At 45.3% G+C, this 22516-nt stretch overlaps 1 protein-coding gene across 1 annotated transcript in view; it reads left to right on the forward strand.

Moving 5' to 3' along the window:
• Positions 1-22516, forward strand: part of EIF2B3 (eukaryotic translation initiation factor 2B subunit gamma) — a 115172-nt gene that overhangs the window by 84024 nt on the left and 8632 nt on the right. The window contains exons 8-9 of the mRNA XM_029911600.1: positions 925-1073; positions 18755-18858. Of these exons, the coding sequence (XP_029767460.1) occupies positions 925-1073; positions 18755-18858 (253 nt within the window). The remainder of the gene's footprint in view (positions 1-924; positions 1074-18754; positions 18859-22516) is intronic.

Genomic DNA, 22516 nt, shown 5'->3' on the forward strand with positions numbered 1-22516 from the left:
TTCTTTTTTTTTTTTTTTTTTTTTTTTTTTTTTTGATGCACTATTGCTCTGTGACTGCCTATTTCAACACACGGCTTGTCTCCGGGAACATTTAGCTTGCAGCAAGCTGGGGTGTGAATTTCCCCCGCACTAGCCTGTCGCTCACTAAGTATCCATGTAGACCCTGCTGCCGCACACTAACAATTCCCTACTGTGCTTTGATCTAGTCCCATTTCAAAGCGGGATAGATCAAAGCGCACTACAGGGTCCACACGGACACTTAGTGTGTGAGGGCTTCCTGCAAACTTAAGTGTTCATGGAGACAAGTCCATAGATTATTCTTTTAAATCTGCACCCTACAGATCATACAGCATGCTTTAGACATGTCCACCAGGCCTCACCCACACGTACTCACTTCTTTGAGGTATATGCTTTACTTCCAAAACTGCATACTGAGGAAAAGATCTTCCCCTTAATCAAGAGTAAGATAGTTAACCTATGAAGGGTCACTTTTAAGTGGTGGTCTCATCTACGAACAAAGTCATCATCATTCACTCCTGGTTATGCTGTAGGTTTATGAGAGAAGCACTGTACAGATGAGATCTTTGCTTTAGTTAACACGATAAAAAATAATTTCTTACCCTTAAATGTGCTCTAGACTGAGAAGACATTACAAGCCTTTGGGTAGTTTGAATTTTGACGTTTGCTAGGTTTTTTGAAGATGCAAAATATGTTGACGCCAGTAACTGTGGAAGTGTCTTGTGTGGGCACAAGTAAACAAGGCCTATCACTGACCTATAGCTTGTATTATTCATGGTGTCTAGGTATATGGAGAATAGTCGTGGGTTTTTTGATAGAGATCCTATATGAAGAACATTGACTTTGGGGATAACTTAATATACAGCCATGGTGGTTTGACTAAGTTTCCACTCTGTTCCTCTCTAGGTTGGATCTGACAGCATCATTGGTTCATCCACGCAGGTTGGAGAGAAGACATCCATTAAACACTCCATCATCGGCGCCACATGCACCATAAAAGACAGAGTTAAAATAACTAACTGCATCATCATGAACTCTGTCACAATTGAGGAAGGGTATGTTACTTCTCTGTATCTCCCTGTCCTAAGCTGCTTGTTTCCCTCTCGTAGCAAGGCACTGGGATGCTGGCTGGCCTGTGAGAGGCTCCCGGCCATGGCAATTGGTCTCAGGAAGAAGCTAGTTTCTCATCTCCTGTGGGATGTAAGAATGAATCAGAAATAAGTTTTGTGTAGTATCAGTAGGACGCTAATAACAAGGGAGAGAGTTAACTAGAGGGGTCCAGATGGGGAGGATTAATTCCATCCCATCCTTCTGGAGAGCCTGTCATCTGCACAACTTATTTTAAGTCATATAGATGGAATGGATTCACTCGTCTGTATGAGGTTAGGTCGAATCCTTCCAGTACTGAAGGCTTATTTTAACGGCTTAGACTTTAAGATTTTTGGTATAAATATCTGCATACTCCTATAAAGCTGCTGATTTTAAAAAATTCCACATTTACCAATAAAAATCTTCCTACGGCCTTGGTATTTTGAGAGCCTCCACTGACATTCTCTTAGGTCTTTTCATTGTCATCTTAAATCTTTACATTAGCATTACAGTTGCTGGAAAACAGGGCAAATAAATAAGCTTTCCCAAAAGGAAATCTGTCATCCAGTAGAGGTTCCTTGTGTAGGAGACCCTAGCTAATGAAGGGGTATCCACACAAACAGTCACCACTGATACTTGGATGTTTAAAAATGAGACCTCCTCTGTCTTGACACCATTAAAATTCTAGCTGGTCACTATGGCAGGATAGAAGCAGACTCGTTAACTCATTAGCCTCATTAATTTGTTAGCCTGGCATGCTGGAAGGGCTTGCAAACTGTAAAAGATTAAACCAATAAAAATGAACAGTTTTGAAGCTAGTTGATCTTTCATCCTGCTTCAGTACTTCCTAAACCTGGAAAATCAGTCATTACTTGCAACGTCCTCTTCATGAGAGGATCTGCTTCGCAGATCGGAAGAAGAATCAGCCCAGTCATCAAATGATTCCCAGACTTATCTTCCACAGATTCCCCCTGTCCCCCAATACACACACGTTCTGGAGCTCCTGTTCTCTCATGTATCGGGGGGTAGCCGTGTTAGTCTGTATCTACAAAAACAACAAGGAGTCTGGTGGCACCTTAAAGACTAACAGATTTATTTGGGCATAAGCATCTGAAGAAGTGAGGTTTTTACCCACAAAAGCTTATACCCAAATAAATCTGTTTAGTCTTTAAGGTGCCACCAGACTCCTTGTTGTTTTTGTTCTCTCATGAGGGTCTTTGAGAAGTGACCTAGGTGCATGTAAACATTGCTTTGTATGATGTGTGTTATATATTCAAGGAGGAGCTCACTCTGCTCTTAGTCTCCAAGGTAGATGATATTTATCCCATTTGTTTGTGTTGTGCTACTGAAACATCCCTTGACTCTTCAGTGAGGGGAAAATGACTAACCAGTTGCTGCCTGAAAGTTCCCACCTCCTCTTACAAGCCGGCTTCCTATGGGTGTCAGTGGAAAAGAAACTGCTCATTAGAGTCTATACAGGCCTTTATTAATTCCCTGCTCCTTCATGCCATGAGGTTTGCTGAGGGTCCTTGTGGGAGAAGTCAAACCCTTAAAAAATGCCAAGTTGGCTCTCACGGTCACATGCTTGAAAACAAAAAAACAAAGGATGTTGGGTCAGTGGAGAATACTACTGTTACAGAGCTAAATTACAGGTAAGTAAGTATGGTACATCACTGCCAGGCATTTAGTCTTTAATAGAAATACACAGTAATTTCAAGCACATTATAAACCAGAATTCCTTGGTGTGTAGATAATAGCTGGTCTCCAGTTCACTTGTAAATGGCTCCAGTATGGCAGTCTCATAGAATTCGCCGTCCTCTAAGTACCAGGAAATACTCTGATTTGACAACGAGCTACGCTGTTGTCTTGATTAATCGATTGGTACCACGGGCATTCTGGCAGGGTTTTGCATACGAGGTAAGCCGCTCTACGGTGAAATCACAAAGGGGGCTAAATGTATAAATAGGTAGCTAACAAAATCCCCATGTGTTCCTCTGCATTGAATATACAGCAATGTTCTGTTCTAAACCCTCAATAGGGATTGTTATCAGAATCATCCCAGAAAGGGCTTGATAAAATGATGTCTTGTGGACAGAAAATCAGTAAACTCTGGCTCTTCCGTACCAGCAGAGGGAATGATTTTCTCACATGGGGACCATCCAGTGACAATGTTCTGCCTCCAGTCCCCCAAAGCTGTGCTAATGAGTTCCAGTAGAAGTGCCACAGCATATCGAAGCCATGTTGGTGTTGCATAGGAAGAGAGGCAGTCCTAAGGCAAGCCAGCTCCATCACCAGGTAGGTTTTTAGATATTAGACATGACACCTTTGAATAGCACCTTGAAGCAGATGGATGTGCTGTTTATAGAACACAGGTATATTGTTGCAAAGTTTGTATCAAGGAAAGGAGAGAGAGCTAACTTAGCTAACCAAAAGATGTAAAAGTCAAGTGAGCCACTGCTGCTCCTTGGGAATCCAAGAGCTGATGGGTGCCCCAAAGTAGCCCAACATTCTGAGCCTATCGGCAAGGTGTGTTGATACTCTAGGGACACGTGTCACTGCCCTTGGCAATACCTTTTCTTGCTTCCCCTTGCCAACCGGTCTTCACCACTCACATTTCTGGATTGAACCTCCGCTAGTTCATTTTTTCCCTGGTTCAGATCTTTGCCAGGTATAGGGAAAGCAGAGAAGCTGCCCCCATCTGAATCTGATTGAAAGGTAATGTAGAATGATCCCTAGATATTACAGGGATGGTTGCCTTAGAAATACAAAAGAAAAACAGATGAGCATTGTCAACATTTTGGTGGCACTGCAGCCCAAAATACTTCAGTCTAACGGTTCCATGTGCCTGCTGAACTGGAGCTGAGAGAGAGGCCCTGTATGAGAGGTCCTTTAAGGCTGCTGAGCAGCTACTCCATACTACCCACTGAGGCCTATCAGAAAGAAGGGAGAAGAGTTACCGAAAACCAAGCCCATGCACCCTACCTGGTCTCTTGGGCTCATCAGCAACAGCTCATGATCCGCCAAATCAAGAGCTACCGGAAAAACTCATAAAGTCAACATGCATACCCAAACTTGTGAGCTGGATCAATTGGTGACAACAATTCAGTCCCCGTGTTATGGCCAGTCCTGACATCGGAGTGTTAGGGATCTAGAGAAGTCGGAGTGATTTAGATCAACCTGGAGCCGCCTCACTGTGACCTTTCTAATAACTTTGCCCGAAAAGGAATGTTTATGGCAGCGCACTCATGGCAAGAGCACAATCACCAAAGGGTGGTTTCTTGAGCAAGGGCCTAGTCAGCATTCGGTTAAGGGATATTGCCCTCCTTGAAGGAACCATTCATGATCCCTGTCAGTGAAGGAGGTACAAATCTTCCAGCATCCATGGGCACCTGGCTCCATCTTGCCGGTTAGCGCAGTAATAGCCCACCTGGGGGTGAAGCCAGAGGCACTCCGAAGAACCTGCATGAACACTGTAGAGTCTGGTTACAGTGTTTGAGGCCAGCCTCAGAGGCTTTGATTCACTAAATAAAGTGCAAGGGAGGCCAGGAGGTTTTTCTCTGAAACTCCTGGGCACCATCACCTTGCACTTCCACGAGATAGTGCAAATGGTAGTGATTACAGTGCGAATCCAAGATGCTGTAGGAACTGCTGCATTTCCTGATATTTAAGGATTCACAAAATTCCATTTCCCAACCAAAGAGTTTTTTGGAAGCCTCCTCGTGAAATTTAACACCAGCTCTTGGAGACGGGTAAATAGCTTCCATGGGAGCAGATGGGACTGTCACAAGGTGCATCCTCATAAAACTGGATTGACATTTTGAGGTTGTGGTTAGCTAGTCATGCAAAAAACTGAGGTAATCACCTGGATGATACTTCCAGACTGAGACAACTTCTTCCAAAAGAAATAAACGGAGGAATTTTGGGCCCTGTTGTACAGCGGCATCTTCATACTGTTTTCAGATTTCGATCAATTTCTCCATTGATGATTTACATAGATCAGTCCGGCAGACCAAAAGCAGTTTTATTGTGGAATCTTCAGAAGAAAGCAGGTGTAGTACGAAGTTATTCTGTAACCTGGCTCTTGTTAAATGATTTGGGTGGACATGAATCCCTGTCATAAGAGATTACAAAAGGATTAAAGAAGTTAATAATGTAGGGGAAATAATCAGCAGTTCCTCCTTAATGTGTTTCCCACTGCACAGCTAATTCTTCCATCAGTTAGACAATAAAATAACAAATATTACATATGTGCTGAATGATGGACATGCTTGACCACGTTTGGAGAGACGGGCAGCTGAAAGCTGGTAGAGGAGGTAATTCATAGAACAGTGCAAGCGCTGAGAGATGCTGAGTGCCCAGGTGACATGCTGCAGCATGGAAAATGTTCTTGTTCCCTCAGGGCTCAGTGACAAATGACTGCACTGAGTTACATAGAGGAAAACTACTAATCGAGCTGAAATAATAGGTCATCTGAAAACTCCTGCCTCTCTAGCTACACTGCACAGTAGCTGTGGGCATCTTCAATCTGTCCAGCAGCTGGGGCTGACCTTTCTACTTATTGTTTTGGTCGGGGTGGAGGAGGTGCCGTACCACGGGGTTCTGAGATTTGTGTGTGTGAAAATCTGTGATGTAAAAGTCCTCTGACTACAGATCATGTATAGTGCAAGCACCCACAGCAGTGCCATCCTGATGACAATTGAAACTGGTTACCTGGGGAGACGTTGCTGATTACAGAGAGAGCTGGTATCACTAAGCTCCATCCTGATCCCTCTGCTGAACAGAAAGTACTGCTTGTAAATAACCAGCATGATGCTGAACTGAGCTCCCTAAACTTGTTTCATGTAGTGCCTCGGAAGTAGACTGGAGCTGTGGTCGCTTACATAGATCATCGCTCCCAGCAGTTCCCAGCGAAGCTTGACTTCTCTGAAAATCAGGCCACTTATTTAGGTGTTTTAATATGGATTTAGGAGCCTAACTTTAGCCCCCCATTTTTTGAAATCTTGGCTCAATCTTGGTCCTTCAGTTTTCTACACTGTGGGATTTATTTGGATTGTAAACGCTTTGGGGTGTTTCTGTTCTGTGTGTGGGGTCCAGGTCCATGACTGGGCTCCTATGAACCGTGGCTTAGCTGAGGGCGCAAGACGGCAGGAGCTCAGACCAAGTAGCACAAGGTTCATGACCAGCTTGATAAGTAAACACTATTTTAGAACTGTCTTGTTGAAGTTTGGAAGTCAGTACCATAGTAACCATATGGTAGATTTATGAACCGAAGAGACATATTTTGCTGCATCCTTGACTAATCCCTTTAGCGAAGCAGCAGGCAGGCATAACCAGCTCTTGGTAAGTAAGAGTTTCCACATCAGCCACAGATACTGTGTTTGGCACTTTCCTTAGAAAGCAGGAAGCCATCATGGAGGTGATGGCAAGATGCTTATGATCCAAAATTACCTCTGGATTCCCAATTAAATCAACACCTAGGAGGCCTGGACCTTCTGAGTGCAAGCCCAGGAAGCTCTGCCTGCTGCACCAGTGCTTTAATCGGAGTGGCTGGAAGCAAAGCCATTATTCAGAGGGGTTTTTTTAAGGCCAGAAGGGACCATTACAATCATTGAGTCTGGCCTTCTGCATAACACAGGGTAGAGAATTTCATCCAGTTATTGTTGCATCCAGCCCATCGTTTCTGCTTAAGCTGGAGCATATCGTTCAGAAAGAGACGTCCAATTGTGATCTAAAGAGATCAAGTGATTTGGAATCCACCCCACCCCCCATTGGCAGGTCATTCCAGGGTTTAAGTTACATGTCTGTTCAAAATGGGCACCAGAAGAATCCAGTCTTGTCAAGTTACAGCTCCTGTCCTGAGGCACTTACCCTCTGAAGTCAGCATGCTCCAGCATGGATACAGTTGCCACATTAAGGTCTAAACCTGGACAGTCCTCAGGGGAGGGGCTGTATCTCCCTTCATGCCTTGTGTGCTCAGCCCTGTCATGTGGACACTCCACAATAATGCTTTGCTTGAAACTCTGTAAGTTCTTCGCCTTCAATTGTAAAAATGTCACGTTTCTCCTAGTCTCAGTTGCGTGAATTTATTTTACACTGATGTGTCATAAGATTCCCCAACAAAAAATGCTATTAATTCCTCAAGCAGAATGCCAAAAAGCCAAAAGGGACCAGGGAGGAAAAGATTCCTTTCTGAAAGGAGTCAGCCAATCTGACACAATTGGCCATCTTGGTTCAGGAGAGGCGCAGGACTGGAATTGCAGAAGGTGGCTCAGGTCAAGTTTAAAGCGCTTGACTGCTTTATAGCCTGGCTTGTTTGAGTGCAGCTAACCGGAGTTTACTAGGTGTTGAAAGAAATAGCGTAACAAAGTTAAGATTTTAAACAGATTGTCATTTCTGGCAACTAAACGACAGTGAAAAAACCTCTGGGATGTTCGGATGAGAGAACATTATAGGCATGTAGCGTAAGTGACTAAGTTGTTACGTGTGCTGGTTAAGCTTTGGCTCTAGGGAGTCATTGTGACTCACCACAGTGCCGTATGTGGTGAAATTATACTAATTTTTCAATGGCAAACCCAAAGCGTAAATGTATTTCAATTCTTGTGTGTCGGAGTGTGACACGTGCATGGGCAAAGAGAGATGCGGGATTTCAGTGACATTCTTACTCTCACCGTAGTGTGTAAGGCATAACTAGGTGCGTGGCTTATGATATGAGCATTTCCGTGCTAGTGGAAGTCCTCACCAGTGGCAGTGATATTGAGCTCATTGCTAAAGGGAGCATGTTTGGCAGGGTTCTGACTTTGGATGGTCTCTGCCTATTAACCAGATTTATTTTTTATATTGTATGTATAATCAATAGATTTGACAAGTAACAAACATGACAATCTTGCAAGCCCTATGAGCTCAGCCTTTCCTTGCCAATAGGCCTTGTCGATGAGGTGTATCCTCTTTCTTCAGTGTATCATGAAATCCAAGGGCAAGGGCAAGCAGAGTTGGCAATTTCCTGGGGAAAAACTAGGTGAGGACAGTAAATACAGGCTTAGCCCCAGGAAAAATAATTGTATCAGTGTCCAGCAAGCATAGAATGAATCTTTTCAAACTTTGGGTACATCCATTCAGAACTGAGGAATAGGCTCGGTCTGTCCGCTACATCAAAGTTGGTCTTCTGCGACAGAATGCTGCGTGCCCAAATGGACCTAGACTGGTCATCTGCAAGGCTGCGTGCTTATAGATTCACAGATTCATAGATTCTAGGACTGGAAGGGACCTCGAGAGGTCATCGAGTCCAGTCCCCTGCCCGCATGGCAGGACCAAATACTGTCTAGACCATCCCTGATAGACATTTATCTAACCTACTCTTAAATATCTCCAGAGATGGAGATTCCACAACCTCCCTAGGCAATTTATTCCAGTGTTTAACCACCCTGACAGTTAGGAACTTTTTCCTAATGTCCAACCTAGACCTCCCTTGCTGCAGTTTAAGCCCATTGCTTCTTGTTCTATCCTTAGAGGCTAAGGTGAACAAGTTTTCTCCCTCCTCCTTATGACACCCTTTTAGATACCTGAAAACTGCTATCATGTCCCCTCTCAGTCTTCTCTTTTCCAAACTAAACAAACCCAATTCTTTCAGCCTTCCTTCATAGGTCATGTTCTCAAGACCTTTAATCATTCTTGTTGCTCTTCTCTGGACCCTTTCCAATTTCTCCACATCTTTCTTGAAATGCGGTGCCCAGAACTGGACACAATACTCCAGCTGAGGCCTAACCAGAGCAGAGTAGAGCAGAAGAATGACTTCTCGTGTCTTGCTCACAACACACCTGTTAATACATCCCAGAATCATGTTTGCTTTTTTTGCAACAGCATCACACTGTTGACTCATATTTAGCTTGTGGTCCACTATAACCCCTAGATCCCTTTCTGCCGTACTCCTTCCTAGACAGTCTCTTCCCATTCTGTATGTGTGAAACTGATTTTTTCTTCCTAAGTGGAGCACTTTGCATTTGTCTTTGTTAAAGTTCATCCTGTTTAACTCAGACCATTTCTCCAATTTGTCCAGATCATTTTGAATTATGACCCTGTCCTCCAAAGCAGTTGCAATCCCTCCCAGTTTGGTATCATCCGCAAACTTAATAAGCGTACTTTCTATGCCAATATCTAAGTCGTTAATGAAGATATTGAACAGAGCCGGTCCCAAAACAGACCCCTGCGGAACCCCACTCGTTATGCCTTTCCAGCAGGATTGGGAACCATTAACAACAACTCTCTGAGTACGGTTATCCAGCCAGTTATGCACCCACATTATAGTAGCCCCATCTAAATTGTATTTGCCTAGTTTATCGATAAGAATATCATGCGAGACCGTATCAAATGCCTTACTAAAGTCTAGGTATACCACATCCACAGCTTCTCCCTTATCCACAAGACTCGTTGTTAGCCAGATTTAGCTTCTGCTTGCTTAATGCTGCAAGCCTACAGCACTGCATTATTGGTGTTTTCATACTATTGAATGTTTCTGACTTTTGTTTATATAATACTCAAAACAGAAATATGAGTCATGCCCTGGAACTTCCTTGAGAGAAAACCCAACCAAAACGTATACAGACATTCTAATGTTCAGTACTACAATTACATATATTCTTACTATGCCCACTGCAGTTTTATTGGTACAACCCTAAATTAATCTATGAATCTACTGCCTTATGTAGCCACAATTTGAATATTTAACTAAAACTATATGTAATGTGGTGTGCATTAATAAAACAGTATTTGAAATAGAAAATGCCTTAAACTGGGATTAATTGGTTTTTCCCAGGGAGGTAAAAACCACCTCTATTAAATACCATGCTATCCCTGAGTGCAAGGAGTATGGTTTATAGATTAGATTGTAAAAACTTCTGAGCAAGGACCTTGTCATCTTATGTATTTGCAAAGCTATTACATGTTGGCACTATATAAACAAATATGAATATCCTCTAAACCCAACATGGGTCGAACTCTCCGGGTCTCTCTCTTCCAGTGCTGAGGGGGAAGAGAGAAAAACCTATATGCTTTAGGTCAAATTCACTACTGGTGCAAACAGATGCCACTCCATTGAACTCCATTACGCCAGAAAGGAATTTGTCCCTTTGGTTCTAAGACTGTTGCAGTATGTGGTAAAGAGGGGTTGATGATGATTTCCAGATATGGGGCATATTTGTGTCCTTCACAGTGTCTCTGTAAGGGAAGGTCTGTCAAATCAGCAGACAGAATTTCAGCTGTTATTTGACCATACACCAACATCTGGACATCACTAAGAATGTTGGGTTCAGATATCTAATTATTGTAAAGAGACATTCTCACCTGTACAGCCATCTGACCAGGCCTATCTGTGTAAAGCAGTGGTTTTCAACCTTTTTTTCATTTACAGACCCCCCTAAAAATTTTCAAATGGAGGTGTGGACCCCTTTGGAAATGTTAGACATAGTCTGTGGACCCCAGGGGTCCGCAGACCACAGGTTGAAAACCACTGGTGTAAAGCAGTCACTTCCCGTTCTCTCTCTCACGTATGTGTACTTATCACAAAGTAAATGCCACATTATTGCTGTATCTGATTTTGTAACCCAGAAGAGCACTAGTAAGAATACTGGCTCATTAAAGGAAACTTAGTTATAGTTCTTCCTCTTCTTCTTTTAGTTCTATTTATTTTTTCAGTAACAGCTATTAGGATGGGGGCCCCGTTGTGCTAATGAACTATGCAAATGCATTCGAAGACATGGTGCCTGCCCCATTTAGCAACCAACCTAAGTAGACAAGGTACATATTAAGGGGAGAGGAATACAATCAGGTATATACAAAATATGTGTATGCATGTATTAATGTGCAGGTTTTCATAACTATATGAATGAAGCTCCAACAATTCCCATCTGTGCCATCGTGAATAGGCTGAGTCCTTGGGGACTTTGCAATGCAAGTGGGTTTGGAGAGATCCAGAGGATTTATGTGTCTCTTTAGGGAGGTTGTTTCACGTGTAAGGAGCTAAGAGTAAGACCGAACAGAAACGTGTGTGAGAGAAGCTGGCCCGTGTAGTAAAGGTGAGCAAACAAACAGAGGGGTGGAGTTGTGAAGGGCCTTGAGGACAAGAAGCTGATGTGGTGAACCAGAGGGAGCCAGTGCGGGATTCAGAGATCGAGGTGAGGTCTTAGCAGCTGTCTTTGATATAAACCTGAGGTGGGACGGAGAGGAGGAGCTTACAGTGATCAGGATAGGAGTTCTGGGTGCATAGGAGAAAGAAAACAGTGACTTTTAAAACCAGTACGGAGGAGTAAGCAGCAAGATTTGGACATGACCTGGTTGCACAGGGCAAAAGATGAGCAAGAATTATCACCATTGATTCTATATTGACCAAAACTGGGATCTTCCCTGGTCAGACATAGTGAGATAATAAGCTATGTGTTGGATTTTGTTAAACAAGTTCCAGCTACCTGTCTTGAAGCAGAGAGCACACATGCTTGCTATAGTTGTTACTCAGTAAACGGACTTAAGAGGGACCACATGTGTCTAGTTAAATGCTGTTCTAGTTTACCACATGTCTCCAATTTAATGCTACTTTCTATGAGAACATGTACAAAGGGAGAAAACAACAAGCAAAGCAAGCTGGATTGACTACTAACTGCAGATTGATTGTGAAGTTTATTGGTTGTTTCCTTGATAGTGCTAAATCAGCACCTGATGTATGAAACTGGGAACTATTTGAAGAAAGTTCTAATTAAAACCAGGATGGAATGGAGAATTTTATAGGGGTTCAGCACAGAAGGGGTCTTATTTTTCCCTTTGGATATTACCAGTACAAAGGAGAGATCCCACTGCCAAGGCACCATTTGTGTGGCATTGTAAAATACGTTTTACAACACGTCCCCTCATGAGAAGGAATGAGGACATGCAGTTGCTTCGAACCCAATAACTTGCAAAGCTGGAAATAAAATTATGCTCATGCCGGGACCCTCAAACATTTTATATCGTGCACCACTTTTAAGATGGCAGTTGTCTCCTCCAGCGCCACTTCCACACATTCCCTGTAGCAGCAGTAGAAGTCGTCAAATTAGGACAGTTATGGAGAAACATTTCAGCGTGTGCTTAATAGGGATGGACTTTATGTACATGCTTAAAGTTAAGTAGGTTTGTAAGTGCTCTGCTAAGTTGGGGCCTGAGTTTCTTAAATTTGAGCTGCATGGCTGCTGGGTTATGCAGCCTGTTCTGGGCTCTCTATTTCTTCTCCCTGAATGTAGGGCATTACATTTAGCAAATCTCCACTGCAAGGTCTAATGTCTCTGGGTAATGCTGCAATTGGGTTCTGTCCTCTCTCGGTCTCTGTTTGTTGCGCCTCCAGTGTTGGATGTTGTCTGCACATTGGATCAGTTATTGGTTTTGGTGAATTATTTGTTAACCAACAGCCACATGCTTCGTGCCCTACAGGGCAATGAACAAAGTACAATCCTTGCCCCAAAGAGCAGATTGTCTAAATGATGAAATGGAAAAGGTGGGTCATTCCGGGAACCTCTAGAAAGGAGTAAATTTGAGCTACTCAGAGGGCTGGTTTTTCAGCCACCTTCAACTCTATTGAAGTCCACTTTGTCTATATTCAGGGCATTCCTCCTCATCAAATACCTACATCTTGTGGATGGTTGAGCTGTTATCAATAATCTCCCAAAAGAGATTACTTTTGGCTAACATGGTTTTACATCAAGCTGCATTACATATATTACCACTTTTTTAACATGGATACAGATGTTTCTCTGATAGCACAAGGAACTCTTGCCAGTTTTCAGAACATTTGGTTCCAATAAAAATTACATCAGAGGTTAAGCTTAAAGCATTGTTCCACTCTGAAGAGTGACTATGTGAAATGACCACTTCCAGCTCTGCTGATCTGCTCCTTGTGTCCTGCCAGAGTTGTCTGGCTTCAGAGACACTAATAAGCTTCTGCTCCTGCTAGCCGTGTAGATCCAAGAGGGGAGACTTTCAAAGGCACACGTGGCAGTTAAGCACCTGACTCCCATTGACTTCCAATGGGAATTCTGCACGTGGGTATGGGAGAGCGAGGTGAACTTCCGTAGCATCAACACAATTGTTAACCAAGTTCCCGTGGGAACGATGGGGTTGCACAGGTGTAATGGAGGGTGTCATTTGAAGACCATGACAAGTGAACAAATGTTGCCTAAGGCAGAACTGGGCTGCAGAACCTTTTTTACTGCTAATGTGAGAGAAGGAAAGAACCTGGCTTGGCTGTCAGGTTCCAGCTCCACTGGCAGGACAGGCATTTAGAAAAAAACTTCTCAAATGGGCTCACTTTGAATGGAGGTTAATGTGACATCCTAAATGGGGTACCCCACAATACCACAAAGAACTGCACTTGAAAAATCCCAAGGAGAGTGCCATGTTATGTACTCCAAATATCACGGCATCTGCTTGGGGTGGATCAGCTAGCAAACCTGTGGATTAAATCAGAGTTGGAAATTAAAGAATAATTGTTCTGTTTCGAGCCTTTGAAATGAGGAACAAATGACTTCTGCATCAGATGAGTATGCATGTGATCGCGGGCGATACAGCACTCCTAAAATAAGACCTGTAAACGATTGAATCCTGAGAGACAAGTTGTCGTGTACTGTGGTTCCTACAATGAAAAAGGCTACGACAGATCTCCCATGTATTACAACTGGACTTTTAGCTAAATGAAGGGCCACAGATGAACTTACTCCAAGATCAACAAGAGGTAACTAAACTGAAGTGTCAGAGGTGAGGAACCACTTCCCAGTCCACCTTGCCCAGAAACCTGTATTTCACCTTCTAAAACCAGTGATGGTAGCTCAGAGGCAGTTCTTCTGGGTCAGTTATGTGAAGGATCCCGTGAATTGTAACTGGAAAATACGAATGCAGGCAAGTACACACAGTGCATAGTTCAATATTTAGGGTGTGGGGCAGGAGAAGTGTAAAGCAATCATACCATTGTAATGAGCACAGTATATAGACCTGGCTAGAAAAGAGACACAAAACAAGTTCCTCAGCAAACACACCCTCAGAGATCATACAAATTGCTTAAGAACTTAGGGGGTTGGTAGGAGTTTTGTGTTACTCCCCTAGGGGGAGAGCTGGAGATCAAAGCCCATATTCTTTTAACAGACTGGTTCCTTTGAAAATTATCTCTTAAATTTAAGCACATTCAGTTGTCATCTACTGTAGCCTTTGGGATTTACTTGAGTGTATAAACAGAGGAGTTGCATTATCCCCACTCATTATTAACATCTGAAAAGGTATTTTTATGAAAGTGAAATTTCAGGATTCTCTAGGTTCCTGACAATGGGCTTGGGAGCTCTCCATTTTTTCCATGATCTTAGTGTCCGACCCCTTTGCCTGTGTGTCATAGCCCCCATGCCACTGGCTAAGAAAGACTAAGCGGGACTCCTTTAGAAGGTATTGGCAGCTGCTAGAGCACCAAGCGTTTCTCTTTGTTTCTTTGCTTTTCATCTGCCACCATGAAGGCCTCTTGTGGTGGCTGTCATCTTTCTGGCCAAGCAGGACTGGCTGTACCTCCTTTGGGATGCATCAGTGCTGCCCTCTATTCAGCCGGCCGTGTAGCTCTCGAACAGTGCTCCGGGCTCCGTCCCTCTTAGAGCTTGTACATCTCCATTCCACAGCCCGCTCGACCTCTCCTCTACTTCTCAAGCCTTTGTGAGAAATCCTCCACCCGATGTGTAACACACCTAGCTTGCCTTGTTGCCTACCACCTTTTGTTGCACAACTGGATTAAGCTAGCGGCCCTGGATATTTCCCATCTCCATTTCAGCCGATTTGCTGTAAGGCAAACCTGTGACATCCATACCTTTGTACGTCTAGGGCCAGCGCTCCACTTGAGGTCTTGACCTCCGTTATTTAAGCCCCTTTCTTCCAGGAACGTTCATCACTTTAATCATGGAGTCCTAAATAATCAGTGGGTAGCCTGTAATTATGGGTTGTGTGTTGGATTCCTGCAGACTGATCCTTGTGTGCTGAGCATTGCATATTTTGCAAAGGTTAAGAAGAATCCAGTACCACAATTCCTGGGAGAGCTGACTACCTTAGGTGGTAGATGCTTTGCTTTTCTAAAGTAGCATGTTGCAACTGCAATTGACAGATTTGATTTAAGAGTTTGATTTATAGACTGATAGCCAGCCTGAAAGTCATCAGTTCCAGGGCTTCGTAAATCAGCCTGTCTCTGGGACTAATATTTCCTTATTTATAATTTTGACAGGAGATGGAATTCTTTCCCAATTCCTTACATTGCTTTCAAATGCAATCGACCACCCTGTCCTCTGGTTTAAAGCTATGAGATTTTGCCACAAATTGGGGGGGCGGGGAAGGGAGAGAAGTATGCCTAGTCCAATAAAAGCTCCATGTTGTGTGTTTGGACACTGGCTCGGCCCACACAAGAGATGGACTGCGTTTTTGGCTTTCTTCTCCCCTCCTCCCCCCTCCCCTACAATCTCTGACCTTTTAGAAAAATAAATAGAAGATAAAGAAGGGCCTGGAATGTTGCCGAATGTGTGTACATTTTGCTCTCTGTTGTTTTCTGCTGGGATTAGTTGTTTACAATGTGGGGAGGAGGTGGGGGGTAGTGTGTGGCCGTACTGAAATTAGTAGCATTTCAGAGTGATCTTGTTAGGTGGTCTACAGCTTAAAGACCTAAATCCTTGTAACCCTCCCACCCCCCGCCTCCTTGGCCCCATTACTACTCTTCCTCTTGTTCCTCCCATGTTTGAAAAACAAAGTCAGTCTCTCTGTCTTTGAGACACACACACGCGCATTGTACCTGTGGAGCAAACGAATACGCTTTAGCTAGCCGCCGTCTACATCTGTTACCACTGCAGGACTGGACTTGTAAAACACTCGCTCTAGAATGCAGACGCACACTGCATAGGTCTATTGATTTTCAGCAAAACACCCAGCTGCCAGACTTTCAGCTGTGCAATCTCACTTAAAACAAATTCTAATTGAAATTTCAGCTGTAAATCAAACGACTCAAATTAGTTGTTCTTGTGGGTTTGAATGTCGTCCTCGAGTTTTAAGGTCAGAAGAGATCCATTTTCACAGTGCTGAAAAGTTGAAAAATATACTAGGTTTTAGTAAGAAAAATGTGGTTCCCATTAGGATGCAGTAAATCAATGTTCATCAAACTGACTGCTATCAGAGCTCCTACCAGGATAAAATAGTACTGAGTATTTGAAACAGCCACGAAGTGCAGTGGCCAAAGAGTTAGAGAACACAATAGACTTGTCCTGAGATGTGACATTTACCCTGCAAGAGAATAAAAGTTCCTTCCTCGCTCTTTACATTAAAAAATAAATAAAAATAAAATAAACACACAGAATACTTCTCTTGGCAGGCTGCAGAACATACTTTTTAAAACGGCATTTACAAGTGGTTTCAAAATGGCTGCATTCCATCTGTCAGCGATTGCAAGGAACACCCACCAAATGTGTTTATATCTGTTGAAGTTTTGCTCCACCCGAACAATAAAAACTGGATCCGCTGCTACTCTGTGTGAGTGGGGGGACAATGTTGCGAATTATTTTAAAATTCTGTGCGCTTGAGTGCTTTGATCAGCTTTGGAGGTGGTGATTTTTTTATCTTTTTTTCCCACTGGCGGTGAAGAAGGGCAGGTTTCCCCTGGTTTGCTAGCACCTGACCTGCATCAGCAAGTTTCCTCTGGTTCCCTGGCATCAGCACAACCTACCCCAACCACCCACCCAACTTGCTTATCATTGATACCAGTGCAAAGATGATGACAGCGTGAGCTGTTTCTTGGTTATAACCCCAGCTTCTCCTTATCAAGCCACCTCCAAGATTTTCTCCACACTCAGACCCAGCATTCTCCTATCTGAGCCTTACCAGTCACTCCTGAAATCCCTTCTCTGCAGATACGTGCACTAGCGGGTAGTGGGTAAGGGCTTATAAACCGCTGGTGGAAGCCTGAGACACGCTGAGCACTTGCAGTTCCTTTTGTAGTCAGTAAGAGTTGGGGTGCTGGGAACGCCCAGGATCGGGCCCCACGTGAGGCTGGGAAGATAGACTCTAGAATTGGCCCGTGCAGCGCTCACACACTGATAAGGCTCTTTGAGCGTGGGGCACGCTTTGGGTAGGTTTTTCTAGTTCGGGAGCAGCTCTGTCCTTGCTAGGAAAACTCTCAGCAGCACCGGGCAGTCTGTGCTGAACTGATTCATTCCTTAACCTGACCTCTACTGATAAACATTATTTCTGCGCTAATGCTCTCTTCCGGAACATGATGGCCTCCAAACTGCTGTGTAGTGCTGGAGCAGCAGCTGTGACAGTGCTACAGTAACCGAAAGCAAAGACAGGCTGGTGCCTTTTCCCTACTTGATTATCTTATTAACGTGTTTTTCATAGAAGCTTGGCAAGGCAACCTGAGCTGGACAGCTCCAGAGTGAATCCCAATCGCCTTTCCTCGTGGGGGAGGAGGGACTGGGCTCACGCATGGTTGTAGTCAGAGCACGTGTTTCTGGTGTCCCCTTCTTACACCCCAGACCTCCCCTGGTGTACTCCTGGGTCTGAACTGATAACTTCTACTGACTGAAGTGAGGGGTTGCTCCTGTTAGCCCTGCAGACTTGCTGCAGCTCTCAGAGAGGGAGCTGGATTCTGCCCTGGCTCGTACATCAGCAGGAGAATTGCTGTCTAAGTTTGGGTGGCAGAATCTGTGTCTGATGATGGTGTGTGAGCAGGGAGGAGCTCAGGGTGAGTTTGTAGGGCTGGCAGGTGGTGGTGGGGAAGCCTGTCTTAACTTGGGTCACCGCAACCACATCCACATGGCTCCAGTTCTACAGTTCTGTCCTGTTATTCAAAGCCCTCTTGGGATTGGCTGTATCTAGCTACACGACAGATTGCCTGTCCATCGACCACCAGGACCTCCAATGGCTGCAGCATTCTGCCAGAACAGTGAAACTGTTTACCAAGGTGGGGGGGGGCAGGATGCTCATGAGCAAAGATCAAAATGGCTGGGGGCTTCATCACATGTAAAACTGTGGAACTCCATGCCGCTGGAAATCACTGAAAGCAAAAACTTAACAAGCTTCAAAAAGGGACATTTATATGGATCAGAAGAATATCCAAAGTTGTCATAATTAATACTAAAAATAGTTTTGTGGCAGGGATATTGAACCTCATGCTTTAGGAGGAGACCTAATTTGGGAGGCAGATTACCCCACATCTGCCCGCTATGGGGTTCTTACACTTTCTTTGAAGTATCTGGTGCTGGCTTCTGTTGGAGACAGAATACTGGCCTAGATGGACCCTGGCAAGTCCTATACCCCCCTATTACCAATCAGCTAAATGCAAAATTATCTCTCTGTGTGTAACTGTCTTCCAGTAATTTCTGCAAGCACCCATTCGTTGTGTGCCCATTCGGACAGCTGGCAGGAAGGTTCTATCAGCGCAACTAGCGCAGTGGGCAGGGACCGTGTGGAATTTGGGGAAAGTCCAGGCGAGATGGGGCTGCTCAGAGCTCGGCCTGCCTACAGAATCGTGTGTTCGGCTCATCCGAGAGCGTGGAGCACTTAGTTACTGCACTTGCTTGAATCTCTAGTGAAATTCTGTATCCGACGACTTTTTGTGTTCCCCTTGCAGGAGCTGCCTCCAGAGCTGCCTCGTCTGTCATAACGCCGTGATAGAGAAAGGAGCTGACCTCCGAGACTGTTTGATCGGAAGCAGCCAGCGTCTGGAACCCAAATGTAAGCAGGGGGCTGTATTTATCATGGGCTTAGAATTAATTAAAGGAACTGGGTGTTTCCTAAACTTTCTACCCTAGACTTTATCCTTCTTTCCACCTGGATGCAGCAGTAAGCTAATGGGCAGGTTCTGCTCCCGCAACATGGGGCCTTGTCACATTAGGATGGATTTTTTGTCCAAGCAACATCCTCTTGAATGAAGGGGAGTTAAGGGACTGGTGCTCCCACTGAAGTCACTGGCGAAATTCCCATGGACATCTCTGAGATCAGCACTGGGCCCTGAGACAGTCTGTTCCCAGAGACCACAATCAGCCTGCAGGTTGCCATTGGCACAGAGTCATTATTTCGACTAATAATCTTTGTCACATCCAGGGGAACGAACGCAGCCCACCGAGTTGGCCCATGCAGTCCCCTGCCTCCCTCGCCTTTGAAAGTGCTTCTGCCCACAGGGACCAGCGCACGTCCCTCTCTTGATCCAAGGGGACATCATTAGAGTCAGGATTGAGTGTTGCATGCATTACAATCTGCTCAATATTAGCTATCAAGGCAGCTTCGACCAGCTCTGTGTTATGCAAATGAAAAGCACCTTCTGGGCTCTGGGGAAGGGAACAATCTTTGCCTGGTGGGTAAAGTCGGGACATCATGTTAGCACTAGCATCTTGGCAACTGCCGGAGTAGAACTGTCCTGCCTTCATAGATGACAAAGGGCAGATTGTCTACATAATCCTATCACAAACAGGGGCTTTAATGAATATTTATGGGGTGGGGAGCTGGCAGATCTCTACTTCAGGGTGTGGAATGATGACAAAAGTGAGAGTCTGGACAGACTCCATGTGAAGTCATTCATTCTGACCTGGATTTGGTTGCTTGCTTTTATGTTCAGAGTGTACTTTTTAATTTTAACTGGCTCTAGTGCCTGGGCTGTGTGTTGTTAGCCCTGCTGTAGACTTGTCTACGCTACAGTTTTCTCTTTAACTGGAAACTTAAGAGTGAAACTGTTGCTCATGAAAGGGAAGTACTAATACGATGGATGTGATCCACAGATCGAGCAGGCAGGCTCTGTGCAGGTGTTCTCCCAGCCATGCCAGCACACATGCAGCTTTGCCAATACACTTCAGTTTGAATCGACGGGACCTCCTGCTACTGCAGTACTGGCCTGCCAGCCCCATGTGCTCACAGATTTGCCAGTGTACCTCAGTCCTGCTGCTGCTCCATCGAGCACAGATTGTCAACAAGGCTGAACTGTGTCGCATTTTGTTAGTCTCTGCCATGAACCCGTTTTCACTTACCAGTGGCATGAGGCTGTTTTCACCTGGTTTCCCAAAGCCCTCCCGAGAGTTTGGGGTCTGGAAACGTCAGCTATGTTCGGTTTCTTTGGTGAATCCTAGCAAACAGTTTGCTGTCCGCATGGATCACTTCATGCCGACGCCTAGATGCTGCCTCTTCTCCTCATGACCCCCGAGCGCTCTGATGAAGCAGTCGGGGGCGCGGGAGCCATTGCCTTCGCTGGCTGTCTAACCCCTTTTGCAAAATGAAACCTAGTTACGTGCAAGCAGACCGGCTACCCCAGCTAATGGGCAGATGTAACTCACACCAGTTCACCTCCCTTTCCTTATGTAAGAAGAAGGGGCGGGGCATGTGTAGGGTGGTTCGGACGGCACAACTGAGAGTCTTGGGACTGAGTTAAACAAGTTGGGCTGAAAAGCTGGAAAATGTTCCCAGCAGTCGGGCCTGCGAGGCTGTGGAATAGTCTGACCAGGGCAGTGGTGAGAGCCCCCGTGACTTCCTGCGGAGTGTGGCACAACCCTGCAGACGAAGCAATCCCACGTTAGCCGTTGGTGATAGGTTGGAAGCAGCCTGCTAAAGGTTCTCCAACTCTAGGGTCCTGAACATCAAAAGAATATTAGGCACCCGAGAGCAGGGCCGGCTCCAGGGTTTTGGCCGCCCCAAGCAGCCAAAAAAAAAAAAAAAAAGCCGCGATAGCGATCTGCGGCGGCAATTCGGCGGGAAGTCCTTCGCTCCGAGCGGGAGCGAGGGACCATCCGCCGAATAGCTGGACGTGCCGCCCCTCTCCGGAGCGGCCGCCACCAAGCACATGCTTGCCAGGCTGGTGCCTGGAGCCGGCCCTGCCCGAGAGGCTCGAGAGCTGATTGTCTGCAGCACCCTTCCAGTCCTGGCTTGACCCCTGTCCCCACTGCAGCTAAATGCCACTGATACAACGTGGGCGTGGAGCTGCTGTGTCGCTTTAGTAAGCATCTGAATTTGTGCAGCATGGTTCCTGAAAGCCCTTTCTCTTGCTTGTTGGTTTTATTACCCCGCTTAGGAACCCTCCACTTTCTTTCCTCTTTGATGCCTTAATTCAGGGAATGTGTTAGCAGAGAAATAACAGCCAAGCTCCCTGGCCTGGGTAGCAGTTTGAAAGACAAAGTGCCTAAGACAAGGGAGGTAAAGGGATGGATGGCAGTTCTAGAAGAACTTAATTCTGCAAAGCTTTCCATGGTTCACTGTTTCCAGGACTCTGTTATTAGGATTACACTCAGCCTGTTTGAAAAGATGAGCTCAAAAGAACCACAGACATAGGGATATTTTATAAACTCTGAAGTCTTGTAGGGTGAGAGAGAGGGAGGGCTGCTTCTGGGGCTTAGTCAGGAAGCCAGCCTGGGGCAAAGTTGGCCAAATGACCCCTGGTGTAAGTGGGTGCAACTCCCAAGGGAGTAACTAGGCCAAATTCAGCAGCGAGCAAGTTACGCATCTGGTATAAGTTAGTCAAACCAGGCTTCAGTAGTAAATTGGCATAGCCTCCCTTCAAAGCAGTGCGGAACTAGCGAAACACATGCTCAACGTCCCCACTGTTCCCTTGGTTTTGATGCCCTTGTTGTCTCAGCCTTCATCCCTGTTGTCGTTGGGGCAGGGCCCTGGCCTGTCCATTTGGTTGTTAAGGGGCTCGCACGCGTTAGGGACTGTATAAATAATCACCCCCCCTCCCCAAAAAACTATGTGCAAAGGCCGTTACAGCTGCACCGCAAACCCCGGGAAGTTAGGAAATGCCAGAATGAAGGTTGCCCGTTCACCCTTCATTCCGCCCACTCGTGCGATGCTCTAGGAGCCAGTCGTCACGGGATCGCAAGCTGGCTTGTGTCCAGCGCGCAGGACGGACGGTGCACACGGAGTGAACCGCTGCCTGATAGTTGGTTTTCTCCTCACTGAACAGTGTGTGGCTCTGGGCCTTGCGCACTATTCCAACCCTGCTCTGAAGACAGAATTCTTGATTTCCTCCTGGCTGCTTTGTGGCGCTCATCACCAGAGCGTCGGAGAGCTTCACCAACAGGCATGGCGTTATTTTCCCTCACCCCTGTGAGGGGAGGGGATGTTGTTACCCCTAGTTTACAGATGAGGCACACAAGCACAGCTCCTTATGGTATTTAGGTGCCTAATGCCCATTGGTAGTACTGGCAGTTAGATACCTTTGAGGATCTGGGCCAGAGAAATTAAGTTCAAAAGGATCCACCAATTCTGGGTGTCCAGTTGGAGGACTTCATTTCTGCAGAGCACTTCGCATTCTCTAGCACGTTATCTGTTCCGAGCACAGCTCCCGTCGACTCCCCTTGGAGCTGAGTGCTCAGCCGCAGGCTCTCAAGTTGGGCACCCAGAAAATGAAGAA

This window comes from Terrapene carolina, unplaced genomic scaffold (genome assembly GCF_002925995.2).
Source record: "Terrapene carolina triunguis isolate 2854851 unplaced genomic scaffold, T_m_triunguis-2.0 Scaffold110, whole genome shotgun sequence".
Lineage (NCBI taxonomy): Eukaryota > Metazoa > Chordata > Testudines > Emydidae > Terrapene > Terrapene triunguis.